Below are 26,078 nucleotides of genomic sequence, written 5' to 3'. Positions count from 1 at the left end.
CTTTGTTGTTCTGCGACGTCACCAAGTTCCGGGGTGTGTCACGTGCCGATAGAAGACGTCTACTTACGACCCAAAAACATTGAGAGTTTTTATCGCCCTCCGCTGAGCCTCTCAGGTAGCACACCACCCAGGCTCCACATGGCTCCACATGCAGCTCCAATAATATCAACAGCGTCGCCTAGAGGCGATTGGGGTTTCCACAATAAGTTTCAACAATAAAAAAAAACAGTTACGTCAAGAAGCGTCATATTGGTTCAGAAAAAGCAAATCTTGAACATGCAGATACACAATATATTATGTATTATATTATGTATACTGTCAAACTGTGTGATTTTAATGTTACTTTTGTTTTGTTGTTTTTTTATAATGTAAAACTACTAAAAGAAATGTTAAAGGTTAAATATGTTAGTATTGCATCATATAACCAGCAGTGAATAGCAAGAGCAGTTTGTCAAAAGACTACAGCAGAACCAATCATTCTTTTATATTTTAATACTAATATTTTTGTGTATGTGTGACTTTGCACACACACCATTGCCCAGATGGTCCAACAAACAACATCAACATTTCATTAGTGAATGTTAAATGTTTCAATCAATTTCAATTTCATCACACCTTCCTAGCAGGGCCTCTTTCTTTTCAGTTGCTAAAATACTGGCAATATCAAAAGGATTAATATAGAAAAAATATCTATTCTGTTACACAAATTCAAATGTTCCTTTCCTTCTTTACCGCTAGACGATCTGTTGCACAGAAGTGTCACAAAAAATGAATAGCAGTACCAAACAATGCAACACAAAAGCAAGAGAGAAGTTGTGAGAGGTTTTATTTTATTGTGTTTAATCATGAGGTTTTGTGCATGTCACACGGAGGTTCTTATGAAATGTTTTGTTGAGTGTATTCATGGTTAACATGAATCACACTTATTTTCCCCATTCACAATTGGCAAACATTATTTACAGTTGACTCCAGTTTATATAAAATCTTCTCACCAACACTGCGTGACCCTGACACACGCTCAACTTTCAAAACTCATACACACACATTCACAGATACAGAATAAGAAAGAAAAAGGTAATATACAAAACCCGTCTCTCTATACAGATATCAGGTTTCACTTTACTGATGACAGCTGCATTTGTTCAGAGAAGGAAAGAATCTCTTCTCAAAGTAACTGGAAGGCAAATTCTTTAGTGAACACATGCGTTTATGTATGTGATGAAAAACATGCATAGCATCCCCAATTTAAGACCTGATTTTAATAACCCAGTGCAACAATTTTAATTCAGTTAGGAATGGTTACATGTGGATGTCTAGTGTAAAGAAAACCACAATTTTGGTTTTTGGCAGTTCACCTGATTTGCTTGAAGATGCTGAAAGTTAAATTCTATGGCATGTTGGACATTCCCGCACAGGATTACCAACACAGAGGTCTCCACACCAACCTGCCTTCATTTGTCCTTATACCCCACTTCAAATGTTGCAATCCGATGAGTAATGGGCACCTTTAACATATGAAAGAATTACTGCATTATCATTTCACACCAGACTACATTGTTCTTTACAGCCACTAAGGCAATCTGTCAGTAGCCTCTTTTTCATAGTCTCTGACAACAGGCTGAAAGACTGAGTATCTGTATCCTGCACATTAAACCTCAAAGCAAGTCAAATTTACACCACAATGGTAGGTACGTACCGAGTACCTTTAAACTTTTGTGTGACAAAAGTCTCAACTGTAGGTTTATTTACTAGCTTTTCCTCAGCTTTCAACCACATCTCACAGTCAAATGGATTATGATCTATCTATAGTTTGAAAAATATGAGTCTGTTTGCACTGGACCTTTAAACCATGTAGAATGGGCTGGCTCTGACATTTATTCTTAGACCGTGATCATTAATGGACGGACAAACTTGGTATGACTTTTTCACTCCAAAGTATTGTTTAGTGGGGGAACAAACACAAACATATTCAAACGAAAACAGAATTGATATTCCTTATTGTGAGAAATTATAGACAAATTAAATTATAGACTGATCAAAAATAGGGTGCAGACTCTATGTGACATGCATGAAAATCAGCAGTAACTTTCCATGTACAGACAGTTTGGAATTGTCATACAACAAAGCTATAGTTTAAAAAAAAAAAAAAAAAAAGGGAAAAACAACAAATACATTCTTTTCATGATTACATATTTAGAGGTTCATAGTTAGTTTTTTTTCCTGGCCTATGATATGGGACAATCCTTGCTCACCATTTAGTGCAAGTGACCTCATGCATGCATTAGAGCACCCTGCACTTACTGGGAAGGGTTTCATTCAAGCATTTCATTGGTAACAGATTCTCCCTGATGCTTTAAAGCTTTTGAGAAGCTTGCTCCCATTATGATTTTGGCCACAACATGGACTCCCTGGAAAAATACAAAACTGAACCCAGGTCGGCCAGCCTAGAGTCATCTGTGCAGAAACAGTGCAACATTGGAATTCAGCAGTCCATAATTTCTCTCTTTTCCTACCACCTGAGTATAGGATGGATCAAATTCCAGCACGGACCAAGTATAATCTATTCACTATGTTGCTGCGTTCTGTTACATACTACAGCCCGAGCGGACTGTAAACTTTACAGAAGCCAAGGCACAGTATTGGATTCAGTCTCCCGAAGGCTCGGACACTTCCATGTGGCAATGCTGTCATGGATAAAAGAAACATATCATTTCTAATTTCCTAGCTCAAAGCAGTTTTGAAAGAAACGCATGATATCTGTGGGGAGATTGTGTGAGATTAAGCACATCCATCCAGACTTCATTACACATCCACTAAACAAGAGTTTATTTGGACTTATCGACTGGAACCCCTCAGCCAGGCAGGACAGGTAGCGGTCTAAAAGAGCGCTCTTGCGTGGATCGGAAATGAAAAAGCTGCGGGACTCAAAACCTGGACGGATGACGTCCACAGTGGACCGAACCTTTATTTCTCTCTCCCTCTTTTTTTAATCACCTTCTCTTTGTCTTTTTCTCCTGATCCAGTCAGGTAGAGATGGAGCAAAAGAAAGCCAGCCCTTCAGTCCAGACACCAGCAGGATGCTCTTTTAAGTATTAATTGTGTAGCACTAATGACTGAGTGACTGGAAGTGAGCCCAGCTTCTTGGTATAACAGAACAAAGTGTCTTTATCACTCATTTCTCAGTCACAAAGACAGACGGAGATGCTGCCTGGAGTTCAACCTGTTCCTTGTTGGCCAGGGGTTAAATTAAAAGGGGGAGATCAAAATAATATATTGAGCAGTCAAATTAGTGCAACAGTTCTCAGATTTTGTTGGCATACAGTGTCTCCTCATCGCTTTCACTCTCGTCCTGGAACTCATGGGCGAGCAGCGACTTCTTGGAGCCCATAGAGGTGAGCCGGATCTCATCTTCGTAATCATCTCGGTGCTGCCGCAAACGGTGGAAGCCATCTTTTTGACGATTGGACTTGGCTGCGCACACACACCAGATGATGCACGCCGTCACCACCAATGCTGTCATGGAGGCTGCTGCAAGAAGGACGAGAAACACACAACTCAGCATACACACAGAACATTAAAAGACTTGATATCGATCAAACACCTAACAATGGAATAATGTGATTATGTTTGCTTTGATGATTAAGTTAACTAAACATACAATTGTACTCCTCAAGTGTCAATGACAAAGATCCTGTGGGAAGACAGTGACTTCAGTGTCGACAAAGAAAATGTCTTATACTCAAAGCTCTTGGTTTATTTAAAGAGTTCAAAAATGTCAGAGTACAAGACTAGCATACTAGATGGAGTCAAAAAACATTTAAGAAGAGCAAGAGTTGCTTCAAAAGAGCTGCAAAGCATGGCAACTGTTTTAGGTTTTTAGCAACCTTAAATCAAAACATCAACATGAAACTACAGGTTGGAATACTGTTTTAGCACATCACAGTAGCCAAAGTACAAAATGATATGCGATAGAGGCTTTATTTTTATGTGAACAGGTCACATAACGCATATACTCAACACTGCTTACCTGCACTGGCCACCACAAACTCTCTGGGCAGGCCAAAGATGCTGTTGTCCATGTCAAACTCAATGATGATGGAGCTAGCAGCTTCATAGGAAGACACCACCACCTGCAACACATCAACAATTCTTCAGTAAGCCTGTGGGCATTCCTGAAACATGGTCTGATTTCATTACAGTTTAACAGCAAACATTCCTAATGGGGTGTGTGAAGTGTTGGACACAAGAACATCAGAATCTAAACGTTTCTTCTGTACTTGTTTTGGGTGTGGTAGCTGCTGAATATAAACTGCAAACTGCTGCAGTCAAGGTAAAACATAAACATTTTTAAAAGTAGTGGCAATGTCAATCATGGTTCTTAAAAATACTTGTTTCTAGAATTTCACAAACACTTAGTTAAAGTTTAATAATAGTTTAAGTCTGTAGCTGCTCTACCGCATCTTCTTATCCATTCTGGCCATTTCTTCAGATGGAGGTGAAAAGCATTTAGCCGTCTGCTAAAGCTCCCTACAGAAGTGGGGTTTGTTAATGACCTAATTAGCAAGCCTCATTGGCAGGTGTGACTGCTTAGTATAATCTGGTGCAGGTTGTCTTGTATGTCTACAATAAGATTTGAGTGCTGGCTCATAAAAATCCAAAATGATTCAGCTATCTTCTGAGAGGTAAATTACAAGGATCTCAGAAATCACTTTTTGTAACTTGCTTGATTTTTCTGGAGAAGCTAGAGTGTCTCTCATATATTCAGTGTCATTATGTAAGTGCAGTTTTAAAAATGTGGAAGCTAGACTCAAAGCTTGGGGAAACAAGGATTTCAAACCATGCGGTTTCAGACCTGATTCAGTAATGTGGTCTGAACACACACCCATAGAGTTGTTGCCAAAGAGTAAGTGCTCCACCTAATTTCTTTTTCTTATTATCAATATAGTTTGCTGGCAGTTTTCTGACAGCAGGACACAGAAAACCTACAGAAGCATCCGAATCCACTGAAACTAATGTCACATTAATTTCCAGAGGAATGAAATGCGTCCCTATGGCCTAAGGCGGAGTATTCGATGTCCTAAGAAATATGGGGAGACTATTAAAGAGAGAAAGTACATGTTGGCTCCATGTTACGATCTGGACCTTGTGTGTGAGCAGAGTGAAGCAGACCCCCAGAAACCCCTGGATGACAGGTATGTAAGGAACGCTGCTGTTCTTCCACATCTCAAACCACCGCACAGGGACGGAGCCCTCGCTACTCAAGAGAGGACCTGCAGCAGCGGGTCAACTAGTCAGCCGGGACCTCTGATGATCCACGGCTTCACAGTACCCGAGTACCAGCAGACATATCATTCAGTGGTGGATCCCCTGCTCTTTGGTCCATGTGGAAAGCTCACAGCCTACAGTCTGGAGCTGGGGCGTAACATTAAGGAACATCTGTTTAAAGAGCTGGCCTACCCCACGCTTCAAATTTCAGAGCAACTAAATGGAAAGGTGGAGGTGTTGGAGAGATTTTGTGTGCTCCGCCCTACACCTTTCATAGACATAGACAATAAGGGGGAACCAGAGTGATATTCTCCCACAGACTTTCTATGACATGAGTGTGCTGTTTTTGTTTTTGTTTGTTTTTTTTGTCTCGTGATATTTCATTGAGACACTTTTTTTATTTTCCTTGTAGTAGCTGGATTTATACTTCAAATCCTTATTGAAAAAATTTATGTCAAAGGTTTGACATTTTGCAATGAAGCTCCTCTTTATAAACAGTTTAACAAAGTCAAATTATGCAAGAGCTATGGCGCTAAATATCTGTGAATGCTGCAGTTCTAATTGGGGTTTGTATCTGCTTGAACTCCAAGTCCAAAGTGCTCAGCTTATCAAATAATTTGTTTCAAAGTTTGTCAACCACTAAAATAATGTATTGTATTGTATTGTAGTGTGTGTGTGTGTGTGTGTGTGTGTGTGCGATCACCACCTGCTCAACAGAGAACATGTGGTAGCAACCGGAGCACAGCTGATTTCTGCTTTCCAACATTTTGATAAAAATCAATAGTCAAAACTGTTGTAAGCCTCTTATTTCACTCAGCATTATCATCCCAATTAAATTCTTCCTGTGTCACATCTTCAAAATGTTCATGGCTTAATATAAACTTACATTTACTAGCCCGTATAATACATGGTATGTATATAACTGTGTACCTCTTGACGTTGTTGCTGGTAGCCATCAGCAACAGCTTCAATGTTGTGGTTGCCAGGAGCCAGCAGCGCATGGAAGTAGCCGCCCTCGGCAGTAAAGACTCTCACTCCCCCATTCAGTACAATGATCGCCCCAACAATGGGCTTTCCACTCTTGTCCCTCACCACGCCACGCACCCCTTTATGGACCTGAATGAGGTAGAAATTAAGGGAAAATTAAGACTGTATGACAATTGGAAAAATTATCATCTTAAATAGTTTAATTTGAGGATTATAAGACGAGCATAATATTAATTGTCTTTAAAACACCTGTTTAAAGCTAGAGCACTCACTAACTTCAAGTTTCCATAATGCTGCATTACTTTCTGAAAATATCATTTAAAATTGGTTACAAAAGTCATACAATTGTTAAAAATCTGTATGTAGCAATGTTAAACAAGTCCATTAAAGGTCTCCATGTCGCCGAAAATCTTGCATCATACCTCCACCAACATGCTAAGGAGAGCCTTCTTGTTCTCAGCCCAGAGTGTGGCCAGCTGCTCAACAGGTGGGAACAAACAGCAGCCAGTATACACTGTGATTTCTGGACAGTGGCCGAAGTCCATACTGAAGTCCTAGGAGGACACGTAGACACAAGGTGACACATGAGAAATGCCCATTTTTGGCTTTCACTTCTCATGTGACTTGACGGATCTCCAAACTAACATGCCTTTTCATTTCAGATCATATCTTGTTAAAATACTACGTATGTACGGCAGCAGGTATCGACCTTACCTTCATGCTCCCCATGTGACTTTGTCTCTCTGCTGCCCTCATAACTCCATCTGGGATGTTGCCCACTGAGTAACAGAAATGTTCCATTAGCTATTAACCACTATCATCTTATTAATGACTGATATTCAATAACAACATAACCAGGAATTATTTATAGTACTTAAATTACATACTCTGACCATTATTTGAACATCCAGTGTCCCCGAGATGCATCTTAGGGTGGTTGTTGGCATAAACACTTGCCAAGTACTTCAATGTGCCCTCATTTTCAACTGAAAAAAAAGCTTAAATATAACCACACAGCCAAACTCAGTTCTATTGAGTAGAGTTTCACAGCAGTGTGGAGATGGTGTATCATTTGTCCCACTCAGCAGATTGCTGTTATATAACATATGTTTAAAAAAGAAAAAGAAAAGCTTGTGAAGTCGATCTGTAGGATGTGAGGAAAAGAATATCCACACTAAGATTTTGCAGCAATCTGGCCACAAGTTGTTAAGGTAATTTGCTCTCGACTGTGTTGGATAAATGGCCAGACCCTGGCCACTGGCCTAAAGGGGGCGATCTTAAATGTGTGCAATCTTAAAAGTGGTTCCATTTCTCCATTTCGAATGTTAGATAAACTGATTTTAAAATATTAATGAGCAAATACACCATACATTATATAACAATTATCTAACAAGGTATATTCTTTTTTTTGAATGATTCAAACAAAAAGCAGTTTTCTGCATTGTGGTTTTACCAGACTGGACAGGCTTGTCATAAGGGTAGGTAGCAACAAGGGAGCCTCCGTCGAAAGCTACAGATAGAGTGTAGCTCTTGTCCATAATCAAGTCCATCATTGCTCTGGTCTCTGGTTGGGCCTCCACCACACGCTGTGATGCATTGCCTAAAAAAGTAGGAAAAGAGATGGTGGACAGGAAGAGTTGTTAGAGCATGCTCAGACAAGTGTTTGTATAAGCAATGATATTTATTTGTTACATTCACACCACGTTTGACAATTATACTTTGAATAAGTAGATCGTCGCTGCACACACACAAATCCATACAACTGACCAAAGAAATCTGTGTCCAGATCCTTCCCATGAGCATTGCTCAAGCCCTGTGTGGAGGTGCACTGATTCTCAATAGCCTGTTCTCGTCCATCTGGGTTGATAGAAGGCACAATGACAATCCGGGTCTCATTGATCAGCTTGGGAAGGGAAATAGAGAAGGAACAATTACAAACATGGCTGAACCATACACGGTATTGACTGGGACTGGTTCTTTCCAGTCAAGACAAAATTACAGTATACACTGAACCTAAACCCAGATATAGATTTCCTAGAGAGCAAACAAAGACTGTTGTGTATTCCTATGAATACTACTTTTTAAAAGGTTCCATTAATGCTTGCTGAACACAGATGATACATATACAGCCCAGGCTATCAAACACTATATTTCCTGGGGGGGGTTCACTCACCCTGGTGATTGCTGGGTTCTCGCCATAGTTGATACACAGGAAGGCAGCAAACTCCAGCAGCAGGTCTGTGCCCACTGGGGCATTGCCATGGATCCCTGCTACAAAGCGGATCTTGGGCTCAGATGGTTCAGCTTCCCCTGGTTTGTTGGAGATTTCCAAAGCCCAAATGGTTCGAAACTCTACACTTTGGCCCAAACTGGACACAAGAGAAGAAACCAGAATATATGTCAGTATTATAATAAAAGTAACTGATGTTATGAAATACAGAGAAGATCTGGATAGCATTGATCTTAACAAACCTAACAGCATTGACTTTTGGCACACAGAGGATGAGAGCTATAGAGGTGGGATGTCAAACATGTATCCTTAAATGAAAGTTATGTTGGCTGGTTCAGATACAGGGTTTGGGGAAAGAAAAAGCCCGCCTACCTGTGCAAAGAGGTAATTTTGGGAAAGTTAAGTGTGAGGCCTCTCACAACGCCAGACAGCTCTTTATAGCGTCGGTAACGGAACTTGTTGTCTGCAGCCGTGTTCCTGACTAACTGCTCCAAACCCTGGCCTAGAGAGAGGTCCTTGATTAAGCTCTGGAATTCCATCTCAGATGGGTTCTGTGTGGGTTGGGGGCCCTCGACAGACTGGCCATTAGAGTCTGAGTGTACACGTTTCAGTCTGAAGTCCACCACCTCTACTTTATCCTTTGAAACTGTGGCGTATGTACTCATAGGTTTATACCTGGACGACAAAGACAGTTAATTAAAGTTAATAGCACTGGAAACACAACATGCGTATAGAAATAATTTGGTCTTCTTCTGAAATCCAAAACTTACCCATGGGCAATGGCAGTGATAGAGTAAGTCCCAGGGTTCAGTAGTCTCCAGTAGTCTCCAGTACGAGCCGTGGTGACGTTGTGGTCTATCTCCTCCACACTAATGGTGGCATTGGGAATTACTGTACCATCCCTAATGTCAGAGACTGTCCCCTTTACTCCACTGTGGACCTATAAAGACACATAAACATAAAAATATGAGTAGATGCAAAACTGAGTATAGTGAGGAGAGTGCAGGGTAATGTTAAGATTACCTGGTGCATAAACTGAAGCAAGGCTCGTCGGTTTTGTTCCCAGTACTTTGGCAGGTCATTGGCCATGGGGTACTTCACACAGCCCAGCTCGATGGTCACCTCAAAACAGTTGGTGTTTAAGTAGTTCCAGTCCTGCATGCCACCTGGAGGAAAAAAGCTTTTTAAAAACGTTCTCTTAAAGCCACTATGTGTAGAGGCTTTACGTGATTATAGCATATATGATGGGATACGTTTTTCTATGTAGAACAATTAAACAATCTCAGTGAAAGGGGGTGCAGTTTTTGTGTTGCTTTCAGCAGTGTCCCCAAGTCTGACCTGATCAAATTCAACACACAACGGCTTTAGTTAAATGTCGTGATCAACTGAACACAGACAGATTGATTTGTCTGCAAAACAATCATCAAAATTAAGCTACTGCAGTTGTAGGGTTCAGTGTGGACACAATATTGCAACATAAAGGTCAATTAAAGGCTATTAAAAAAGTTTGAATTGCCAAAATAGGTGTGGGCCAAGCTTATATTCTACAAATAAACAACTTTTCCAAAATATATGAATACACAAAAAATCTCAAATATGAATGGGCGCTTTGGCTGATCTCCTGTGGAATAAAAATGAATGTGGTGAGTGCCAAAGGAGGATGAAAGGTGCAGGCATACCAGGAACACTGTACCAGTTGGCACCATTGGTGATGCCATCCTCAAAATATTCATTAGGGTACAGGTCCACACAAGGGTGTCCATTGTGCATCAGAGGGTTCTCCTGCACACACATCACACACACAAGTGAGAACTCAACAATGAGCACTATTGTAGTCAAGTTTTTTGTCAGGCTTTGTATCAGTCCTAACTCTACGTTTCTTTCTACAACATGAAACCACAAGCAGACATTATTCCCAGCATGAAACAGATCCGACAGTGTCCAGTTACCTGTGAGTAGGCTCTAGACAACTGCTGAAATAATTTGTCATCAGGCGACTGGCTGTACTGACTTGGGGAGTTTTTGTCATCATCATAGGGGTAGTTGACCACCAAGGAACCTAAATTCAACAACACAAACATAAGACAGAGCTAACCAGCAAAAAACATCAGAATTGGTGGTTAAAATAAACTTCAATATGCATAACTGGTTAACTTTTCGTGAACTAGCCTAATATTTATATTTACGCTGTGGATCTATAGCAGTAATCCTTTAAAGTTATTTTAAAACAATTACAATTATATGTCTTGTTACTGTCTATTAAAAAGAAAACAAACGCGTAAAAACATACACAATATTTTAAACTGTAAATAGGATTAAGACCATAACTAGGTAGCATTGACAGTGACAGACTACAATCTTAAAAGCTCAAAATAGGACCGTGCCTCCATGTAAGTTGGCTGACAGGACAAAGGGGATGCTCTTCAGCCAGTTCATCACAGCTATAGTCTCTGGCTGTCTGGGCTCTGTGATGTTGGTAAACTGGTCAGGGAAGTTGCGGTTCAGGTCAAAATTGTTGCTGTTGTTGCGCCCTTTGTAGCCCTTTACATCACCTGTGAGGAAACAAGTGCTAGTGATGAGTCCCCTACATGTATCTCTATCTGTAACCACAGCATGTTCCTGCTTGAAGATGCACACAAACTCAGCTCCACCTCCTCTACACTTCCTGTTCCACATCAGCAGCAGCTATTGGCTAAAAGATATTGGTAGATAGAGGAAGTGCTTTGTGAAACCCTTACAAGTGTTCAACCTGCCGTATGTAATAGTAAAGATATGCTATTTCACAAAGGAATTGTCTACCTCCACGTATAAACATTTAATTTACACAGGGCATATCTCCCCTTTTCTTTGTGATCACTGAAGATTTCCCCTGTATATGAATGTGGTCTGGTCATCCTGCAAGCCCTGTTTCATTTTCAACGGCTGTAAATGTGATAGCAGTTAGCAACGTACACTCAAGCAATGTTAGTCGAGAGATCAAATTACTGTCCTGTAATGTTACACCTTCGCTCATGTATCCAAAGCAATATATCTAACACCTGTGTGACCTCTATACTAAAATATTTGCCATAATAAGTCTTTCATATTTCATACAGTGCAGATAGTGTTACTTTGGTGTGTCCCTTTCTCTTACCTTCATTGGCTACTTCATAGCCGTCGGGGTTCATAGAAGGCATGATGTGAATGCGGGTATTGTTGACCAACTGAGTGACCTCTGGGTTAGTACCATAGTTACGGCACAGGTACTCAATGAGGTTGAGCAATAACTCTCTGCCGACCACTTCATTACCGTGCATGTTGGCTATATACTTAAACTCTGGCTCGCCTGACATGGAAACAAAAAGAGGAAGTCAGAGTTAATAATAATAGATAATATAAGCTCATTAATAATAAAAGCTAATAGTAGATAACATTAACATAAAGTCAACGGTGCTAGAATGCACACATTACCACTCAGATTATTTAAAGGGCAAAGTATTAATGACATGTAAACAAATGGGAGTATCCCGTTAAGACATACCGTGCTCATGGACCGTGGGGTTGTCTGAGATGACCATCACATAGAGCTCACGGTCTTCCACAGATCGGCCAACCGAGTAAAGATGGACAATAGAGGGAAACTCGCTATTGTACTTGCGTAAGAACAGCTCCATGTCTGCGTAGTTGTGGTGACGGAATTCCTGGGGCTGGATGGGCTGGTTTTCAGGCGGAAGCAAAGGAGGACTGTTTTTGTTGCCTCCAGAAGAAACCACATGGGTCTGGGTGGAGTTAGAAGAGTTGGCAGTGGTGGTGGAGATGTTTGTATCATTGGTGGATGGCATCAAAGTGGTGCCAACTGCAGCCTCACTGACCACAGGTGCCAAAGTAAAGTTAAGTTCTATGGCTTTGCCCTCCATGACCTGGACACTGTGGACTGTCATTGATGTATACCTGTGCACAAAAAACAGAAACACATGCACCAAAAGTAGATGTCACAGACACCATACCAAAAAAAAACACCAGTGCAGTTTCCTTTTAATCCGTCTACAAGGAAGTCACTTACCAATGAACTTCTTAAATACATTTTTCTTCACCTAAGTAACAAAGAGTTACTCTGTAACTCTAAAAGGGAAGTAACTGATGTTACGCATTTCTTTAGGGCAGAACATGTGGGAAAATTTGGCTGGGACATGGACACTAAGCTTCATTGTCTGGGAGACCTAACAAATATTGCATTGTTCATTGTGATCAGGCAACAATCGATTGCATTTCGCTCTGATTGTACCTTGAATGATTATATGTGACAAATAAATTGATTGATCAACAGGCAAAAAGCAGCGATGAACATGGTATTTTTTAAGTGTTGTTTGAAACACTTGTTTTTGAAAACCTGCTATGCGAAGGAAGAATCAGAACCAGAATCAGAATCAGAAATACTTTATTGATCCCCGGGGGAAGTTCAGTGGTATTACTCACCCTGGGGCCACAGCTGTGATGTTGTATGTTCCTGGGAGTAGGAGGCGGTAGTAGTCCCCATATTTTCCTGTGGTCAGGTTGTGACGAATGCCTACCACCTCAATGCTGACATTAGAGAGGGCAGCGCCATTGATGGCCTCTTTCACATAGCCACGGACACCTATATGGACCTGGAAGACAACGGTATTGTTAATACCAATGACATCTTGCTGAACTGGAGCAATAACATACCAAAAGTATCAGGCAGGCTTTGATTGTGGCATTATTCTTTCAAATAAACAAAAAACAGAAGGTACATAATAATGAATGCTGGTGTATCATTACTCCTTTAGTTATGAGCTCTACCTTTTCAATGTAGGCTAGTAGGGATTCCCTGTTCAGTTCCCATTCCTTATGGAGCTCAGTAGCAAAAGGATATTTGCAGCAGCTCAGCTCCATGGTGATTTCCAGACAGTTTCCATAGAGGTAGTTGTAGTCCTGCATCCCTCCTAGATAACAGGCCAGCAATGTAATAAACCAGTCATGCTAGATATGGCATAACACATTCAATCATATATTATATAAAAGAGAAAGATATGTCTAAATCCAGGAACTAAACTGATGTGTGAAACACGTCATCATAAAGTAAATTCTTAAACATGCTCTCCTTACTAAATTTGACGCCTACTGGTGCCAGGCAAATCGATTAACAGAGAAAGAAGCTCTGTCTGGAAAGGCATGAGCTTGCCTTTGTCTCTTCAATGCCACAGTTTAAAGATAGTGTTTAATGTGGCAACAGGCCATGACATCTGCAGTTTGCCAGCCAACCTAGCCCTGCAGTAAGGCAAACAGAGAGACACACAGGAGGGCAGGCTGTTCGGCTGGCCTTCCCACTGGAGCGACAGCAGGCAGCCAGAGGCTCCCAGGCTGGAGGGTTGCCATGACTGCCTCAGGCCACAGGAACCCAATGAAACAGCCACCATTTGTCACCTTGTAACAGTCAGTGTGAAAGGCCTCACACACCAAACACTAACAAATAACTTAATAGCAAAGCAACCAGCCTCCCACCAGTCTCAATGAGGAAGTCATCAAACACACCACAACAGAAAATGCTGGTCTTTGCACACAAGCTTTAGCTATCTGTGAGGCACAACAAAGACCAAGCACATTCTTTGACTTATGATTCCAGAGGTACACGTAAATGTATTTACAATGTTTTACTGAAAGTGGTACACAAAACACCCGATATCCAGAACCCCAAGACTTAACAATATTCCAACACCACAGTGCTATATGGGGCTTTTTATGCATACAGCTTTTTGCAACCTATTTTATTAAAATCCTTTCTCTTGTATTATCACTGAACAAAATCCAAGTGTGTTGCCTGATTATGAGATCACCCTGAGAGTCACATTACTAACTTTGGATGCAGTAAAAAAAAAAATCGCAATGCAACCCTTACAAGCTAAGGGAAAAAAGTGGTACACGCTTTTGCTCTGAGGGCAGGCGTACCAAAATATACGCCACAAGCACAAGTTCTTCTGAGTCGTCCCCGGTCAACCAACAGCTGTTCAGCTGTCTGAAACTTGGCAAGGGAGACTGGCTGCCAGGTCATTCACTAGAAACTATAAAGGGCAACTTGATGTGATAAACTCTTAACAACTCATCGGAGTTTCAGACGTTTTTTTAATTTGTCCTTTACGCATTGGTCTGACAGAACAGATTCATTTTTAATAAATACAGGAGAGGCATCCCAATTGTATGCCATCCATCATCCATCAATACTGAACTGGTGGGTACAAACATTCACACAGGACAATAGGGACCATGCCCTCTGAGCGTATTTGAAGATGGGTGGTATGTAGAGATGTGTCGGGGTAATTCATTAGAGGTTTTACCCCCTGTGGTGGCAGCAGAGACAGCAGGGTGCTTTGTCAACCAAAACCAAACTACAGCTTTAAGAAATCTCACCTGCTAATGATGAGCAAATAACACTAGACCGTGTGTGTAAATTCATACTTGGCTGCAACGACATGACAAACAACATAAACCCCCTTTTCTCCGCGTCACAAGACTTCAGGCGTCGCCCTGTGCTGAGTTACTGTAAGTAGTTTAAACTGAATCAGGTACCATTCAATTAAAGTCAACACCTCTCATATGCTGAAAGAGCATGACAAACACACAGACAGACTATGACAGCCCCAACCTTAAATATCCTGTCTATGTACCGGATCCAGTGACACACCTTGAACTTAGCAGGAAACCACTGGCCAGACAATGGAGCCAAAGTCAGAGCTAGTAGCTGAACTTGCTGTGTAGGACACAGGGATACCTACAATACAGGATGACTTTAGGGGTTAAGTGATAAAAAAATATATATTTTTAGTCAAACATTTAAAATGATAATCCAGGAGGAAAAGCTATTTAAGAAAGTATTACTGTCATATGACTGTCAGCAGTTTACAGTAATGCAGCATGGAAGTATGGCTATCAGAGGTCTGAACATTCACAGGCACCTCCAGGGCCTCAGATTATAACTGCAACAGAGCTGTATTTCCATAAAGTAAAATGATATTCTGAACTTTGTTCTCTTGCATGTCTAAAGGCATTTAGACATTTTCTTTCAACACATATGAGATTACCGTAACCTAGGCCTACATCTTTGAACAAATGACCCATCTTAAACAGTTTAGATTCTGAAACAGAGGACCATTAAACAAACAGTTCAAAAGTAAAGGCCGTCCTCCCGAGAATAGACTGTCTCAAAAGATTATGAGTCAAGATAATATGTTATGATGAATTATTATTTCAAGCCTTGACTGCCACACAAAAAATCTCCTGTTTCTGACTCCTGGTCCTGGCGCTTTGCCTGGCCCACTCATTATGTCACACAATGTCCTGGCCGTTTCTATCATCTGCCATTAGCCCAGTTTTAGCCGTGACGTTTCGTCCACTGAGACATATCAGACAGCCACAGGCATTGTCCATTCAACTGTTTCACTATCTTCGTCTTGAGATACAGACATTGTTGCTGCTAAGAGCTTTAATAACTGGCTATTACAGCCTGAACCTTCTCTGCCTGAATACTGGCTGTTTTAGTTGAGAAACCGCAACAACAACAAAAAAGTTAATCTTCAGCTAACTAAGCTTCACCTTGAATTGTCGCTGTGTGTCTAGTTTCTGAAGACAATTAAAGCCAAGATTTACACAGAGTGTGTGCTCAAAGCTTTGGTAATGATTTACAGCTCCAGTTCCTTCTGGTGGTAAAGGGACAGTGTGACATGTAATGACATAATACCAAGCTTAAAGTGACCTGCAACAGGGACAAATACTAGTTTTTTTAGGAATCCTGAAATTAGTGTCAGTTTAAAAGTGCCATATGTAACAATATGCAATAATTGACTTTAATTTCGATCTGGCCTTGGTTGCTTCGTAACGTTAGTTGATGAATAACTTGCAAGCCAGTTTGTATCACGGAGCCAATGGTCCAAACTAAATATAGGAACATTACATATAGGAACATTACATATAGTAACGTTATTCTTAATGTGATTGTAAATCAGTCTGGTGTATGTCACTTCACTGTTTTGGCTCACTCGCCTTCAGACAGCAGGCACGAGCAACGATGCCGTTCACTTCACGGACACAGGTGTCGTTAAAAACAAGCTTCTTAAAAACTCCATACAGGACCTTTAAGTACCTACGTTACAAAATTTGGGGGTTAGTGTAAATTCAATTAGCAGGAAACCAACTACTGAGCCTGTGGCTTTCTCCCAAACATTTGGTCCAAACAATCATCATATATACATACGATCATCATACTGCCACTTCATAACACCACAAACTCAGAATTACACTCATACTTAAAAAACATGGACTCTAAACTGATTTAACATTGTCCTGATAGATCAGTCAAGTTTGAACTGAATTTTAATTACCTAGTTGTAACTTGGGAGCAACAAATGGTACAAGCACATGGAGTAGGCTCCCCTAATGATATCAGGATATATACACACACTGAACATCTGACACACTTGAAAAAGCGAGGTAGGGAATAACATGAGAGCAAACAAGGTACTAGTTCTGGAGAGCTACGGTTTAATCAAGCCAATTCATGTGACCAAGGCAAGTGCATGCTAATCCATGGGAAAATCACCAATCTGAAGATATTCTATCCTTACCTCAAATTTACTACAACAAAGCACATCTCAACTGAAAAAGCAGTGTGGTAACCTGAAGCTGCCGACATTTCACATCACTGCCTCCCAGCCCCCCCGGACAAACCAACAAAACAACAGCAGAGAGTGTGCTGATCAAGTTTCTGACCAATTATTGAGAAAACATGGATGATGCATTTATATGGTGAGTCAAATGATTAAACAGACCATAAGTCACCATATGCCCAGAGTGAGCTGTAATGATAAACCCCTCTACTGTTCTAACACCTCCAGTAATTATAGGCTTTAAACATGAGTAGTGCACTCTGAGCTGAAGTGTTTACTCTGTTTCAGCATTTTGACACCTGGCAAACTCAAAAAAAAAGCCACACTATTCAGCGCTTCAGTGACGGAAATAACTAAAATCATTTTTTGGGTCATATCCAATTACCAATGTTGAGTATGAAGAATCAGTCTATGTAGCTCTATTCACAAAACATTGAAACTGTATATAACAAGTTAGGCTCACACTAGGTAAAGTGAAACAGTACTAACAATAGCAATGAACTGCACCTGACCTCACCAACAATAAGATGTCACATTCTTGGCTTTCAGATGAGGAGATATCAAGCAGCAACACAGGTTAGACTGTCGCCATAAGTCTTTTTAATAGGAGCTGTACTTGGCTGCTGTCCACAACTAATATAAAACTTTCAGCAAATGAGAGAACACTGACTGGACAAACCATCCTCTTATACAACAATAGGTTAATTCAAAGACACAACACACCTATTCCACTTGGCCATCTCCATGGCAACACACAGCCTAGATGTCTCACTTCAGAAAGTTACATCTTTTAGCTCTATGAAAAAAAGTCAGAAGTCCATATTACACACAGGATGTGACCCCCAGAGTTGAACTCGGTCTTAAAACTCACTCCTGGATGTCCTCACCTCCCAACTACAATGATTAGTTCTCAGTCATTAAACTAGGCAAAAATGGATCGTCTTACCAGGTACATCATACCACTGCGCCCCATTGGTGATGCCATCTTTAAATGTTTCATCCATGGCATCTGGACAGTTTGGCTCACCAGTCTTCATCACAGGGTGGTTCTGGGAATACACCAGGGCTAAGTAGCGAAACAGACTGTCGTCCTCTGACTTGCTGTAGCGGCCCTGACGCTGGTGGGAGGCTGAGTCATCAAAAGGGTAACTGGCAACCACAGTGCCGCCATGCAGGTTCCCTGACAGCACGAATCTGGAAAGACAATGGCATATTTAGAAGCAGCCCTAAAGCATAGGTTCACATATGTATGTATATGTATATGTCCATACAGGCTGTGAAGCAAAGAGGAAATTGGGCACTAAACTTGGGAGATACCCAGTTCATTTGCCTAAATCAGACTGCTGTTACTGGATGAACATTTGTGTGCATGCAGGGTTGAAGTTAAGTCTTCCAAGTAAACCTCAGTCTTACACACCCAGAACCGCAGCGCTTCCTGACTTTAGTATGAGTCACACCTGATACAACCAGAGGCCCTAATAAACAAGGAAACTGAGGAGGAACTAAGTAAGGGCTGCAGCTAACCATTATTTTCATTAACAACCTGCCAATGCGCATTAATTATTAATTATTTGGTCTATAAAATGAAAATAGTGAATGTCCACCACGTCCTTCTGAAGCCCAAGGTGATGTCAGCACTTCTTGACTTTAATATGAGTCTCAGCTGCGTACCCCCTGAGGTCTCAACAAAGGAGACAAAGAATTGAGTTGCTCACTGTGACATAAACGTGTGTCACTCTCCAAATCCTCCACTGTGAGATACACATTGACAAATAAGTGTTTTGAGATCAGTGAAGTTTACTGAAGCCATTCCAGTCTGCGCTCTGGGCAACACAACCTCAAACAACTGGATCATGTGTGCTGGGGCTCTGAGGAGACTGTTTGTGTGTTTAATAGAAGAGGGAGACTCACTTTTTCTCCTGGATCCATCTGATCACAGCCATGACCTCGGGGATATTATCTGGATTGACCCTCGTCCCATCATACTGGTCAGGAAAGCTTCTGTTGAGGTCGTTATTTTGGGCATTATTTCGACCCCCGTTCTCGCCGCTGCAGTCTCCCTCTCTGGACCTCTCAAAGCCGTCTGGGTTCATGCTGGGCATGATGTAGATATCCGTGGTGTTCACCAGCTCAGTAATATGCGGTTCCTCCCCGTATTCAGTCAGCAGGTACTCCACGAGGTACATCAACACCTGCCTGGACACGGTTTCGTCGCCGTGCATGTTCCCAACGTACTTAAATTTGGGTTTCCCCGGTGTGTCTATGTTGGGGTCCTTTGTGATCCGCATCACCCAGAGCTCCCTGCCCTGCACGGACTGACCTATGCTCGACAGGTTAGCAATGTGAGGGTATTTCTGGGCTAAGGACTGCAAACGCTCGGTTAGCTCAACATAATTGTAGTATTTGTTGTAAGTTTCTACCGTTTCCTCAGGCGAGGGGCTGACGCTTCGTGTCCGGTGCAGCCTCGCGTCACCATGGGAGACAACAAGAAAGAGAAGAAAGGCGAAAAGTGACACCCATAGTTTCGGCGTCGTCGAGAGGTGCTGCCAAATGTGTACCATGTTGATGTATCTTCTACTTCCAGACCATTCGGACTTTCAAATCAAAGAACAAACACCAGGGTCGAATGTTTTATGAGTGTTTGTCTCCCGAGCGTCAGACGTATTTTCGCTGTCAGAGCCAGTCTGGCCTGTCTGTTTCCATCTACTTCCGTTCATCTCACAGGAGGCGGGGCTTTACCATGACGTCACATTTTAAGGTGGACCCGTGGAGTTGTTTTTTTGTTTTGTTTTTTACCTTTTTGCCTGAATTTCCACGTTGACAGCCACTAAAATTGACCGCGGTAATCGATTTGAATGTGTTTATTCCCTAGGAGTACAATCTGAGTGTGTTTTGTCGACTTGAATTCCGTAATCATCCACACTAACATTTAGACAGTGAATCCTTAATCAGAACATCAGATGTTGACTTCTACGTGTAGTTAACAAGTGTCGTTAAAAACTTAAAAACGTTAAAATCATGAGAGATTAGAAACATTGTATGTCTCCTTTTTGTTTTAGGAGACATTTGGCTTCATGTCATAAATTCAGTGTCATAAATGACATAATTTCTAGCACCCCTATTTATTTATTTGTTTGTTTTGTTCTTTACCTATTATACACCTGCCTATACAAAAGATATCAGCTTTTGCTCTACAGTATACACTCAGTGGCCGCACAGTGTAATGCAGTCCAATAAAATTTCAACTCTAATTTTACTTTAATTTACTTAGCGCCAAATCACAACAATATATGACACTTTACAAATAGAGCAGGTCCAGACCGACCCTTTCTAATATTATTTACAGAGACCCAACAGTTCCCACCATGAGAGGCACTGTGGAGACAGCTGTTATTTCACAGTTTCCTTTTATATCTCTATAATGTTCTGTTTCTGTTGGCACTGTCATAGAGGTGTGATTTCAGTTTCATGTTTTAGCATTGAGGTTATAGTAAGTGATAGTTTCTCATGTCCTTCATATTTACATTCATGAGGGGAGCAGAAACACCTCTCAGTATAATGTAGTCCAGAATAACACCACCTTTAACTACAACTTCAGTTTTCACTCAACATAAACACCTTAAAGGTAGAATTTATAGCAGAGCTGTCGTATTGAATTGCAATAGATTGCACACCTAATAAAGTGGCCACTGAGTGTATTCTCAGACATTAGATGTTAATGTTTCTGATGTGCCTTGTTTTAATTGGCTTACCTGAATTTGTACAATGCCAAATTGTTTGAACTGTTTGTTAATTAAGGACACATATGTGTAAAGCAACACCCTGGGGGCTTTATATTATTAGGAAATATACTGCTGCTGCTGATTAGATGTGATTTTGTATGACTGTGGGTGTCAGATTTGCTTTATGCATGTTTTAAGACTCAAAACTCTGAGATGGTTTCCTGATCTGAACTGTTTGCTCTAGTCTTTTCCTATGGCCTCAGGGCACAACTTTCAGCCATTTTCTGTTGTATTATTTTAGTTTGAAAATGGTAAAAATTTAAAATTTAAAATTAAAAAAAAAAAAAAAAAAGGAAAAGTACTGATATCTCACAAGCTTGACAAGTTTTGTGTTTCTCTATGCTTTGGAGACAATACCTAAACACATATGTTGCTATTAATGTAGCAGCAGGTATATGCCAGTAACTCATCAAGTGACTCCACAGATGGACCACAGTTGACTTTATCAAAAAACACCCAAAGCAAACTCTCTTTCTTAAGGGAATCTGAGTTTTTGTTCAGTTTGAGTATTGCATTCTTTTTTTCTCTTTCCCTCAAACAAACATTAGGGACCTAAGTGAAAACTAATGTGTGTTTTTCTTTATCAATGCTATGCCATTAACTGTTATCAGTAGCCTTTGTGCAGTGGCTTATATTGTGTGTACAGGTGGAGCAACCACAATACATCTAACTTGATAGCATTTTGAAAATTATGTTTTAGTTGTTGATTTAAGTATTTAAGTGGTTATCCTCTGTGACAATGATATCAGAGGGTGGTATCCTTACAACCAGTGGCACTGACTACATGTTGGAAATGTAGACCAGACAATACGAGAATTATTCTAGTTTACACTGCTCAGCTGTGGACTGTTCATGTGGACTTTTGAGCCCTTTTTATGTTTTTGGTATAAAGCAAGGGGTAACCAACATTTCATGTGAATACAGCATATCTTGACTGTAAATGGTCCCAATCAAATAGAGATGGCTTAGTGTAAATGTACAGCAACATAAAACTTCCCGAAAGCGAAGTATGAAAATAAATCACAACTGAGCACCATGGAGTTTAGCAGCAGACTCTTGTATTTCTGTTTATTTTATGTTGCCCATTCCGTCTTTATTGATCACTGGTAGCACCTCCCACGAATTTGAGGAGCAATGACTCTGAGTGACATCACCACGCTGCCACCATGAAAGCTTTAACTTCCTCCTCTTCTCTTCTCAGTGGGGCATCAGTCAGGAGCTTCTCTTCAGTGGCGTTTCTTTCTTTCTTTAATGCTTTCCATCATTTCTCTTTATTTTCATTTGGCAACAGAACATAACAAAAGTGCAGTAAACATCTTAATTGTGAAGCACCAGGAAGTGTCAGCCTTAGTTCACTAAGGTCTGACAGATCTGGCTAAAGCTTGGAATGACTGGGTGAAGGGAGGAGGAGGAGGAGGAGGAGGAGGTGGAGCTGGAGGAGGTAAAGAGTGAGAGGTTGGGAGAGGAGGCTGCAGGTCTCATTGCTGGATTCGACGCAGCGACTGCACCTGGAAGGACTGAGCATGGGAGCCCCACTCTCTGTAATGTTTGTACTCGCCGCCATGACGATCACACTCCATGATGTACTGGTAACCACGGTAACCTGGAAACTGGTAGCACACCCAGCTGGAGGAGGAGGAGAAGAAAGCAGTGGTCAATGATAAACATATGGTTTACACAGTAAGTGAAGCCTACATGACATGAAATGCATTTAGATTAAGACTAACATCGCGTCAAAACTGTGTGAGACAAAAGCAGCAGTTAAATACAGTCAGCCTCTTTAAAACTGCTATTGTGAGCATGTCGCTCACTCCATCGAACAAAGTGGAATATGAAAGGTGGACACACAACGTCAGGTTAGGATAGTCATTTTAAATTGATGCATTTTGACTAAATATGCTACGAGCTTTGTTGGAGTTGATTACAATCAGAAAATGGTGTCATCTATGTTGCACATTTGATTAAATATATTATTATCAGTCAAGTGAACAAGACTGAAATGGGAACTACTGTCAATCATATTTTTTCTTAAAGGTTACGCTGTAATAGGATGGGTACGTATAAAAAACGATAAGTAACCTAGAATCTTATATTATGAGCATCTACACTATATAATATAAACCCTGAAAAAATACTGATATAATACATTTGACACTTAGCTAAAAAAGTGTATTGTTGAGACACTAATAATCGCAAATAAAATGACAAAATGAAGTTGCAATAAACAATGAAATACATCACTTGCACCTCAGGAATGGGTGGTTAAGGTGTGTCTGCAGATTGGTTGTGTTCGCCTTGTTAAGTACAGTTTTTGCTCTTGTAACAGCGAATATCTAAAGAACACTGTCCTTTGATTTATTTATTTTCTATATCTTTTTCTATATTGTGCCATATGGGGTTTTAATGTAGCCTTTTGGTTAATGCCATCCTGTAACGAGTGGTCCACCAGAGTGCAGAGGTCGAGACTTACGAGCCGCTCTGAACTTGCATAGATCCAATCTCGTTGTTGCCCCAGCCCATGGCCTGCAGAGAGGGGTAGTCATCGTTTATCTCCCACTGACGTCCCATGAAGTTCTCCTTCTCAAACAAAATCATCTTGGACTCCTTGTGGTTCTATGTGCACAGGACACAAGGAAAGGCAAGCCAGTCTCTGTCAGAGTTATTAAACACAAAACAACACCAGTTATACTGTATTTGTATTGTAGACTACAGAGGGAGCAAGCTAGCAAGCTAGCAGTGATGTTGCTCATGTCACTGAACACAGTAATATACCAAGTCAGGATTAAATGTTTGTTCAGTCGGTGATACAAACACTTCTTAAGCCATTCTTCACAAGGTAAGGCCAATTTGTTTTCTACTTGTATAATAGTAATAAATCTGTACGCATTCATTTCAAATACGGAGACGTTGAAGAAGGCCTTCCCGGCAGGAAAAAAGTTATAGAATCTTTATCATATTCATCTAATTTATGTGGGATGTCCAAATTCTCATAATGCATAAGATCCACACTGCAGTAGTCTATTTTGAGCTGTAACCAGCAGCTGGCACAAGTCACTCTGTTGGCTCATCACACAAGAAACCAGGGTTCTAATCCAGAGTGAGTCAATTTGACGAGTCAAATTTAGTGCCTTTTAACACTTTTCTGGAGACACATGAGAAGTCAGATAGAGGGTAAACAGAAGCCTTTGGATTGGGACAGAGACTCACAGCAGAGCAGATGGGGCGGAAGGACATCATCCTCTCAATGTGGTAGGCGTTGCTGCCGCTCCACGACTCCCAGTGAGGATACTCGCCTCTCTCCAACACAAACTGCTGTCCACAGAAGCTGGAGTGCTCATATCCTGCCCAGCTGTCGACAGCAAGCAGACAGACACGTACACAACATGCAGGACCATTAGGACACTGGTGAAACAGACTGATCATCAGACAGTGAACTACAGAAGATGTATAGACTCACATTGGGTTCTATTTTGGCAAAATAGCATCAAAATCAAATTGTGGCTGAATTTTAAGAATATATATGTATTGACAGGTAGATCTGTTTACTGTAGGTAGTTTCCTCCTGTGTGAAATATTCTGCAGAGCTCTTTGTTTGACTTACGCTCCACACTCCACCTTGAGGGAGCGGATGTTGTCAACGCCACACTCCATGATGTTCTGGCAGGCTGAGGTAAACTCCAGACGCTTCCCCTGGAAGTTCTCCTGGTCATAAACTGTGATCTGGAGAGGGCACAAATGCATACATGTAGTATGCACATGCCGCACGCACACACTGATGTGTGTACAGACACACACATCATTGACATCATCAGGCCAGGCATGACATAAAAAAAAAATGTAATCAGCTTTTGTTAATCATCCATGGCAAGACATCACACTCACCTTCCATGGTCCCAGTGGGTTGGGATTATTCAGAGCCATGCTACTGTGTATCTCAATGCTGATTCACCTGCAGTGTCGAGAGCAGGAAGAATCATGTTTATGTTCATATTCAAAGGCTAATTAAAACATTACACAGTTCAAACACAACCCGTCGCCTCCTCCGCACCAACTAGCACGTGTGTTTTTGAGATAATGTTTATTATCAATTGCCATGTAGGAGGCATATTTTATATTTTTTGTGTTTGCTTGTTTTTGAAGTACACTTGAAAATATATCACCTGATACAGCATCAGTGTACAAATTCATAAAGTAGGAAGAATCTTGACCTATAAAAACAGACCCCCTATTGCATGTCATCTGTTTGGGTATGTGGCCTTTCTTGAAGCTACTACATGCTCACACTTGATGGAGCCAGCTGTTGATGTGGGCACAATACTGTTTGTTCCCCCAGTGCATGGTCAGTATGTCTATGCATTTGCATGTCTGACCTCAGTCTATACATTCATGTGGCTCAGCACAAACAATGAAGACAAAAGACACACGAATGTAAATTGACAATGGTCTGCAAGTCTATATATAATGGATTGAGATGGAGGGCTTACCTGACCTGGCCCCAAAGAATAGCAGTGCAGTGCTCACAGGGGGCTCCACAAAAACGATGTCCTGACCCCAGAGTAAACGGACCTATTTATACATGCTGGTACTGAAAAGCAGCTGGGCCTGTGGGTCGGGGCAGGAGTCAGCACATTGCTGTTCCAGTCATTGTTCAGCACTGAGCTGCTGGGCTTTAGTTCGCCGCAGTGGGACTGGATGGAGGGCACCGTGCCCAGTGCAGATAAGCACAAGTTCTAAATGGTCCATGACCAGTGGGCTGGACCAAGTCCTGGCACAGTCTGGTCCAGGAAACAGATCATCACAGATGTGGATAGTCTTGCCAGTGACTTTGGTGCAAAAGGAAAAACACATTTAGTGTTCAAGTGTTAAGCAAAAACAGGAATGAAACAGAAACAGTTGGTGCTGGTATTTAAATTCTGGATCCAAAACGACAAAGGTGTCTGATAAATAAGGCTTTATTCTAATAATGTACTTACTGAGTTTCTCCCACACTGCGCTGTGCTCTGTCTCCCAACTGAGCGTCATGTCCACCTCAACTGACCCCACATCTCTGGTCCTTTCACCTTTTCATTCACCCCTATATACACACATGCTCAGTCATGCACACACACGCAAAGGCCTGTTCATACAGTCGCACATACATTCAGAGCATCCAGAGGA

At 41.2% G+C, this 26,078-nt stretch overlaps 2 protein-coding genes across 2 annotated transcripts; both read right to left on the bottom strand.

The window, feature by feature from the left end:
* Positions 1–2,840: 2,840 nt before the first annotated feature.
* Positions 2,841–19,491, bottom strand: cpda (carboxypeptidase D, a). Its single transcript, XM_070905392.1, has 22 exons — positions 19,051–19,491; positions 18,086–18,333; positions 13,283–13,425; positions 12,938–13,107; positions 12,255–12,412; positions 12,003–12,182; positions 11,616–11,807; positions 10,867–11,034; positions 10,432–10,541; positions 10,162–10,264; positions 9,506–9,648; positions 9,253–9,422; positions 8,855–9,157; positions 8,426–8,621; positions 8,020–8,155; positions 7,706–7,852; positions 7,140–7,238; positions 6,967–7,031; positions 6,675–6,806; positions 6,196–6,381; positions 4,028–4,130; positions 2,841–3,528 (listed from the first exon to the last, which is right to left on the bottom strand). Exons 1-22 carry the CDS (start codon positions 19,425–19,427, stop codon positions 3,302–3,304), a joined length of 3,756 nt encoding a protein of 1,251 aa, XP_070761493.1. The 5' UTR covers positions 19,428–19,491; the 3' UTR covers positions 2,841–3,301.
* A 2,908-nt stretch (positions 19,492–22,399) lies between these two features.
* On the bottom strand, positions 22,400–24,842 carry cryba1a (crystallin, beta A1a). The gene is made up of 5 exons (XM_070906554.1): positions 24,804–24,842; positions 24,523–24,641; positions 24,129–24,270; positions 23,392–23,534; positions 22,400–22,547 (listed from the first exon to the last, which is right to left on the bottom strand). The coding sequence occupies exons 1-5, from the start codon at positions 24,840–24,842 to the stop codon at positions 22,400–22,402; spliced, it is 591 nt and encodes a 196-aa protein (XP_070762655.1).
* Between the last annotated feature and the right edge of the window lie 1,236 nt (positions 24,843–26,078).

This window comes from Enoplosus armatus, chromosome 5 (assembly GCF_043641665.1).
Source record: "Enoplosus armatus isolate fEnoArm2 chromosome 5, fEnoArm2.hap1, whole genome shotgun sequence".
Lineage (NCBI taxonomy): Eukaryota > Metazoa > Chordata > Actinopteri > Centrarchiformes > Enoplosidae > Enoplosus > Enoplosus armatus.
Note: the sequence above shows the minus strand (reverse complement) of the source record. Positions and strands in the feature narration are given on the sequence as shown.

Coding starts and splice junctions, on each gene's coding strand:
- cryba1a (XM_070906554.1), bottom strand. CDS start 24,842: ATGGCTCTGAATAATCCCAACCCACTGGGACCATGGAAG. Junction 24,642..24,803: donor ACCCACTGGGACCATGGAAG/GTGAGTGTGATG, acceptor TGCCCTCTCCAG/ATCACAGTTTATGACCAGGA. Junction 22,548..23,391: donor ATGCAAGTTCAGAGCGGCTC/GTAAGTCTCGAC, acceptor CTCCTCCTCCAG/CTGGGTGTGCTACCAGTTTC.
- cpda (XM_070905392.1), bottom strand. CDS start 19,427: ATGCGGATCACAAAGGACCCCAACATAGACACACCGGGGAAACCCAAA. Junction 11,035..11,615: donor CTATGAAGTAGCCAATGAAG/GTAAGAGAAAGG, acceptor GTTTCCTCACAG/GTGATGTAAAGGGCTACAAA. Junction 9,158..9,252: donor ATCACTGCCATTGCCCATGG/GTAAGTTTTGGA, acceptor TTTGTCGTCCAG/GTATAAACCTATGAGTACAT.